Here is a 7,460-nt window from a genome sequence, read left to right as displayed (position 1 = left end):
GGCCTTGGGATGGCTGGACCCTCCTCAGCCCAGGCACCACTGCGTGGGCCCCGCTCCCAGGGGCACTCTGGAGGGCCTCCCATCGGAGGCGGCACGGGGCCGATGGGGCGGTGCGGAGGAAGGTGGGCGGCCACAGGGGTGGTGGCTTCGGGCCACGTCTCCCCCAGGGTCCGTGCTGACACCCTGGGGGCCTCTCCGCAGGGTCCGGGCTGGACGTGAGCGCCAAGCTCACCGGCCTGGGGCCTCTCAGGCACCTTCCTCTGCGGGCCCAGCATGGGCGGCTCCTCTGGTTTAAGGGGCAGCAGAGGTACAAGGTTAGCACGCTCGTCACTTAAGAGGTTCGGCTCGGGGCGAGGACATCCAGGGCCCCCAGGGCCCCCACAAGGAGAGGGAGCGGCGCTCTGGGCCCCAGGGCTTCTCTGCTCGGAAGGAAAGCGCTTCATCTACCTGCTGCCAGCCTGCAAGTGCCCCTGGCCAAGCCCTCCCCTCTGGCCTTCAGTTTCCTCCCCTGTAAGTGGGGCTTGGACCTGGTGACTCCAACCCGTGGGCTCTGGCTGGGCACAGACCAGCCAGCAAACCTGGGGCTGCCCATGCGCCGTCCACCAGGGTCCGGACACTCCCACCTTGCCAGGGAGTTTGGTCTCCCCAAGACTCTGCCTCCAGGAGGCACTTGGAGAAGGGGGCGAGGACCCCACTCCCCTACCCCCCCTCTGGCCAACAACACCAGTGGGTGCCCACATCAGAGCCTGCCCCCAGCCGCTTTCTGTCTGATTGACTCGGAACACCCAGAATGTAAGGCGGGGACCCAGGGCGGCCAGGCCGGCCCTAGAATCCCAGAAGCAGAAGCACTGGGCTCAGGCCACAGACCACAGCCTGGCCGGCTGCAGGAGCGGTGGGCCACGGCAGAAAGGGCCCTTACCCCAGCAGAGTGACCCCAGGACTCCCCAGCTCTGCTTTGAACAAAACCCGAAGCTCCCGAGGACTAGGGGGCTTGGAAAAGAGTGGACAAGGCCAGGGAGGCAGGTGGGGCAGGGGTGTCCGCACACACATGTGCTCATGTTTCATCACGGGGGCGGTGACACATGGGCCCGTCCCTCTCCCCGGCCAGCCAGAGTCCGTGGATGCCGGGCTCACCCCAAGAGGCCTGGCCACAGTGGGGTGCCCCCACGGCCTCCCTCCCTCCATCTCCCAGCTTCGGCCACGGCACTGGCCACGTGGCAGGCGACCGACACATGGCCCCTTTGCGGGTCAGCAGGTGTCAGGAGAGCCACTGGCTTCTGCCTCTCCCAGGGTCCATGGGGCCTCTTGGGGGCCCTTGGTCAACTCTGGGAGGGCTGGCCCAGAGACACCCAGAGCCCGAGGGCCAGCACAGCAGGGCCGAGGGCAGCCTGACCGCCACACCGCCCAGCCAGGCCCCGCCGCCTTCTGGAAGGGACTTTCCCACCAGAATTCCCTAGACGGAGCTCTTGGCTGGGACGTTCCTGTGCTCAGACAGACTCAAGAACCCCCACCAATGTGGCAGACACCAGGCCTCGGAGCATGTCACTCGGGGTTGTGCATGTGTGGTGATCAGGGAGGAGCCCAGCATGGCACAGTGACACCCTGGAGGATGTTTCACCCAGGCCCTGGGATGCTGTGACACGCTCTGTGGACAGGAACCTGCACTTGCCAGGCAGCGTCCAAGAGGGTGAGGGTCTGGGCAGACTCAGGCCCAGGTGAGCTGTCTCCCCCCCCCAGGTGACCAGGCCCCTGGACACCCCCAGAAGGGCTGGCCCCCGGGGCCGAGGCTCGCCAAAACTGTCTTTTCTTTCTTGGTACATCGTGCCACATGACTCCAGGCCACTGGTGGAAAATTAAAAATTCAGTGACACAGAAGTAGAGCTTCCGGACAAGTCAGTGGCCTGAGCGCCCGCTGCTGGGAAGACGTTTTGGGGTGTGGAGACACAGCCTGTGCTGAGGATCTGTAGAAAGAACTCAAATCCACGTCTAAAATGGAAATAAATGGCGATTTCCAGAGGCCATGCTTTATACAACTCTCTAGGCTTGCCTAAGCTGAAAAACATTCTCCTGGCTGGAAGAATCCAGGGCCAGGATCCCAGGTGTCTCCCACGTAGACAGAGGCCCCTTTCAGACTGGTGGTCCCCGCTAACAGGACTCTTTTTGAGTTAGGGTCTCACTGTGTCGCCCAGGCTGGAATGCAGTGGCACCATCACAGCTTACTGCAGCCCCAACCTCCCACACTCAGGTGGGCCTCCTTTCTCAGCCTCCTGAGTAGCTGGGACTGTAGGTGCATGCCACCTGCCCGGCCTCGAACTCCTGGGCTCAAGCAATTCTCCCGCGCTGGTCGCCTAAAGTGCTGGGATGATGGGCATGAGCCAGCAAGCCTGGCTGAGTTTTTATTAGCCTGAGAACCAAAACACGCCTTCCGGTGCCATCTAGGATGAGAAACAGCCCACTGGCAGCAGGAGTGTCCAGGGCTCCTAGGTTCTTAGGATATTTATGGTCAGTGACCACAAAAAGCTGGATTTCTTGAGCGCAACAGTTTGGTTCCTGAGAAGAAATCCCAGTGAGGTTTGAAGGCTTCTCAGAAGAAGGTTCTGAGCAGCAGCTCTGGGTGACCCGGCTGAGGCCTCGCACCCGGGTGGGACAGAGGGCACCTGTGGGAGGATGGCTAGCACACAGCTGGGTGTCCGTCAGCCACTCCTCCCAGCTCCCGGCTGGACAGGGTGGCCTCTTTTGGGACCCTACACACAACGGGAATGGCTGGGAAATAGGCCAGAAACAAACGCTGGGGCTCTCTCCACATACATTTGTTTTTTTTAGAGACAGGCTGTGCAGTGCATGAGTAGCTCATGGTCGCCTTGACCTCCTGGGCTCCGGTGATCCTCCCACCTCAGCCTCCCGAGTAGCTGGGACTACAGGCGCACGCCACCAAGCCTGACTACTTTTTTGTTTTGGTTAAGATGGAGAATCGTTATAAGATGAGGCTGGGCTCAAACTCCTGGCCTCAAGCGATCCTCTCACCTCAGCCTCCCAGAGTGCTGGGATGACAGTTGTGGGCCTCCATGCCCGGCCTCTTTCTGCACCTTGGATAGGAACCTGCCCCGCCAAATCCCCTGCACTGATGAATTCAGGCCCAGGTCCGCAACCCCTCTCCAGGAGCGCCCGTCCAGGTGTCCCCCCCACCCATCCCCCCTACCCCGAGTCACTGGCCCAGCCCACTGACCTTGGGTCACGTGTCCAGCGGCCTGGTCCTCTGAGTTGGGGGTGTCCCCGATGCCCGCTTCCTCAGCTGGCGGAGGCATTGGCAAGCAGAGGGGGCAAAAGCAGAGACAGTCATTGTGAGCCGGAAGCAAAGTTCTCAGTCGACGCTGTCGTTTTTTCCTAAAACACTCGGGGAGGCGCGTCCCAGGAGACCAAGGTGCTGAGACTCGGCCTCTCTCAAGCATCCATGCTAAAAGCTCACCTGCAAACGCACAACCCCACCAAGGGGGCTGGGACCCAGCAGGAGAGCCCTGCCCCCGTTGGGCCCAGGGCCCTGGCTGCCTCCCCCAGGGGGGCCACAGCCTCAGGGGCTGCTGACCCCAGCCCCAGCCGGTGCCTGGGAGAGCAGGAGGTTCTGGGAAAGCCAGGGGTGCTGGGTGTCGACAGGGGCAGCCACATCTACACCCGGGGCTGCCACTAGCTCAACCCCGACCCTCTGTTTCCCTGTCTCGACTCCAGAGTGTTGCCACGGCTTGGTCCCATGGGACAGTGAGTGGGTCCCCGGGAGGTCTGTGTGGACGTACCGCACAGTGCCTGGTGCACACAGGCAGCCCTGATGGCCAAGTGTCCCTCGTCCTGGGCAGACCCTTCACGACACCCAGGACAGATGCTGCCTGGGGAAGACGGCATATGGGGCTCAGCCCAAGCAGAGGAGGCTGCCACGTTCCCGCCACAGCTGCGGCCGTGTGGGTGAACATCTGTCCATGGAACAGCAGCCTGAGTCTCAGGCATGGGGCGGCCCTGGGGCCACAGTGTTTGTCCAGGAGGAAGGCCCACGGCAAGCTGGCCGGCTGGGCGCAGTGACCTCGGCATCGGTCACCGGCACACCTCAACCACGACCGAGTCTCCCTGCCCCCGAGACACGCCCACGTGGAGCTGCTAGGACTCAGCCTCCCCCCACCCACACCTGCGAGGACTCAGGCTTCAGCAGAAGCACCCGTCACCCCTCCGGCGCACAGGCCTGTGAGGAGTGCGGCAAGGGACACGCGGGCTTCGAGTCACGGGACGGCGCACGGCAGCCTCAGAGGTGCCCGGATGGCGGCGGATGTTGGGGGCAGGAGGGGCCAGCCCACGGGCAGGGATGCCTCGAGGTCCGCAGCAGATGCCTCACTGCCCAGGAGGTCTGATGGCGAGAGCGCCTGGCCGCAGGATGGCAGCCCGGAGTGCTGGCCCCACTCCCCCCGGCGGGCCTGTGCGCCCCCCAGCCCTGGCTCTGGACAAGGCCGTGGTGGGAGGCAGGGGTGACAGCACATCCAGCAAGCGGCGGCCAGATAGTAGCATGCACTGCCGTAGCACCGGGTGAGCTGACTTGCAGCTGTGATCCTCCGGCCCCGGTGTGAGTTGGGGGCTCCAGCAAGGGGAGCTTGGAAAGCCAGGGGGCATCAGAGGCGGGGGTCACCTGGGTGGGCATCCTGGAGGTGGGGGCTCCCAGAGGCAGGTGTCACAGAGGCAGGGGTCCCAGAGGGTGGGAGTCACCGGGGTGGGCTTCCTGGAGGCGGGGGTCCTATAGGCAGCGTCACAGAGGTGGGGGTCTCAGAGGGCAGGAGTCACCTGGGTGGGCTTCCCAGAGGTGGGGGTTCCACCACCAATGCCTCCGTTGGGGAATGTTTTACGAGGAACCGGGAGGACTCCACGCCCTCCACAAGGCAGGCTCCCGCAGGGGCCACGCCACCTGCCTGCACATCCCCTGGGGACCGTCGCAGTCCCCCAAGACACAGACGGGGCTGGCGAGAGCTCGGTGCCTGTGAAGGTCTGCAAGGCCACGTCCGTGGCTGGAAGCGGCTGCCCACCTCCAACCCCCAACACAGCGGCGTCGAGGGCGGGGCCGGACTTGTGAGGAGGATTTCCTTGAAGAGGGCCAGGGTGGAGGCCATGCGGGCCGGAGAGGAGACGAGGGCAACAGGTCAGGACTAGGAATGTGAGTATCTACAAGCAGGTGGGGGTCCCTGAGGCAGGGGTCCCAGAGGGTGGGAGTCACCTGGGTAGGCTTCCTGGAGGCGGGGATCCTATAGGCAGGCATCACAGAGGTGGGGATCACAGAGGGACCTCTGGCGCCCTTGGTGTTGTCCCCTGGCAGTGCCCAGCGACTGCCGGTCCCTCCCTGGCGCTGTTCTAGTCCATGGTCAGGGCCCACCTATGAGTGAGAACCAGCATTAAGCTCTGCTTCTGTGATAGATCACTGAGGATGACGGTCTCCAGCTCCAACCAATTTGCTGCAAGGTCCACGATTTTGTCTTACTTCACGGCTGCATAATACGCTGTCAGTTATACAAATCACATTTTTTTATCCAGTCCAGTTACGATGGGCAGCAGGGTTGGTTCCGTGTTTTTGCTGTCGTGAACAGTGCGGCAGTGAATACGCCTGTGCAGGAGGCTTTCTTGCAGAATGATCTATGTTCCTCCAAGTGTATTCCCAGAAGGGGGATTGTTGGATCCTATGGAAGGTTGTCTAGTTCCTTCAGGAATCGCCACACTGCTTTCCGTAGGGGTTGAGCTAGTTTGCACTTCCTACCAATAGTCACGTGCCCCCTTTTGACGGCACCCCACCAGCATGTGTTGCTTTTGGAGTTACTAATGAAGGTCATCCTTACAGGAGTTAGGTGGCACCTCAGGTGGCTTTGATTTGCATTTCTCTGATGATGATGGAGGGTGAGCATTTTTTTCTGTTGGCTGTTCCTATGTCTTCTTTTGAGAAGTGTCTATTCATGCCTTTTGCCCCTTTTTTTTAAGAAAGCAGGATTTATTGAGAGGACAGAAAAGCTCCCTAGAGTAGGAGGGGACCCAAGGGGGTTGCCCTCTTTTTAATGGGGCTGGGTTTTTTCCCTTTGGCTCATTTGAGTTCCTTGTAGATCCTGGATGTTAGGCCTTTGTCAGATACATAGTGAATATTTTTTCCCATTCCGTGAGTTGTCTCTTTACTCCCTTGATGGTCTCTTTTGCTGTGCAAAAGCTTTTTCAGTTTGATGCGGTCCCACTGGTCTATCCTACCTTTTTTTTGTTGTTTTTTGAGTTGGAGTCTCATTCTATCACCCAGACTGGAGTGCAGTGGCTGCTCCTGGCCACTGCAGCCCGACCTGCTGGGCTCCGGCGATCCTTCCGCCTCAGCCTTCCAAGTAGCTGGAACTACAGGCGCGCACTACCACGCCTGGCTAATTTTTTTTGATTTATCGTAGAGATGAGGGCTCGCCAAGTTGCCCAGGCGGGTCTCGAACCTGCAGGCTCAGGCAATCCACTCACCTCAGACTCCCAAAGCGCTGGGATTACAGGCTGAGCCACCGAGCCCGGCCAATCTTACCTTTTATGGCATTCACTTTTGGGAACTTGGTCAAGAATTTGTTGCCTACTCTGATGTACATAAGGGTGGCTCCTGTGTTTTCTTCTAGAATTCTTATCATTGACATTTTTCGTTTAGGTCTTTGGTTCATTTGGAGTTGATTTTTGGGGATGGATAGGGGTCCTGTTTCAATCTTCTGCATGTGGTCAGCCAGTTTTTCTGGCACTATTTGCTAATTATGGTATCCTCTCCCCAATGATTGTCATTGCTGGCTTTGTCCAAGATGAGTTGGTTGAGAAAGGGAGTTTTTGCTTTTGGAATCTGTATCCTGTTCCATTAGTCTGTATGCCTGTTCTTGTACCAATACCAGGCTGTTCTGATTATTGTAATAAAGTTTAAAGTCTGGAAGTGTGATACCTCCCGCTTTGTTTCTTTTGCTGAGGATTGTTTTGGCTATTCATGGTAGTTTATGTTTCCATATGAAATTCTGTATTGTCGTTTCCAGATCTGAGAAGAACAATTAGAAATTTGAGGGGTTTGAATCTGTTGAATCTGTAGACGGGCCTTGGGTAGGAGGGACAGATTGACAATATTGATTCTTCCAGCCCACGAGCAAGGAATATTTTTCCATTTGTTTGTGTCAGCCTTGATTTCTTGAGCAGTGTTTTTGTAGTTCTCAAGGTCTTTCACTCCTCTGGTTAGGTAGATGCCAAGGTATTTTATTTTCTTGTGGCTATTGTAAATGGGATTGCATTTTTTATCTGGTTCTCTGCCTTCTGGTTGCTCATGTATAGAAATGCAACTGTCTTTTGTACATTGATTTTGTAACCTGAGACTTTACCAAAGTCCTTTATCAGAGCAAGGAGGTTTTTGACAGATTCTCTTGGGTTTTTGGTAAGGTATAAAATCAGGCAACCCCTTC

General features: G+C 58.5%; 1 protein-coding gene across 1 annotated transcript in view; it reads right to left on the bottom strand.

The window, feature by feature from the left end:
• The window catches only part of LOC103251594 (microtubule-associated protein tau-like), a gene marked incomplete at its 3' end in the record, with an annotated part of 65,753 nt that overhangs the window by 5,579 nt on the left and 52,714 nt on the right, over positions 1-7,460 (bottom strand). The window contains 2 exon segments of the mRNA XM_021708629.1: positions 1-286; positions 3,227-3,292. Of these exon segments, the coding sequence (XP_021564304.1) occupies positions 1-286; positions 3,227-3,292 (352 nt within the window).

The sequence above is a fragment of the Carlito syrichta genome, unplaced genomic scaffold (genome assembly GCF_000164805.1).
Source record: "Carlito syrichta isolate Samal-C Ts95f unplaced genomic scaffold, Tarsius_syrichta-2.0.1 Scaffold143159, whole genome shotgun sequence".
In the NCBI taxonomy this organism is placed as follows: Eukaryota; Metazoa; Chordata; class Mammalia; order Primates; family Tarsiidae; genus Carlito; species Carlito syrichta.
This window is presented reverse-complemented; position numbering and strand designations above follow the sequence as displayed.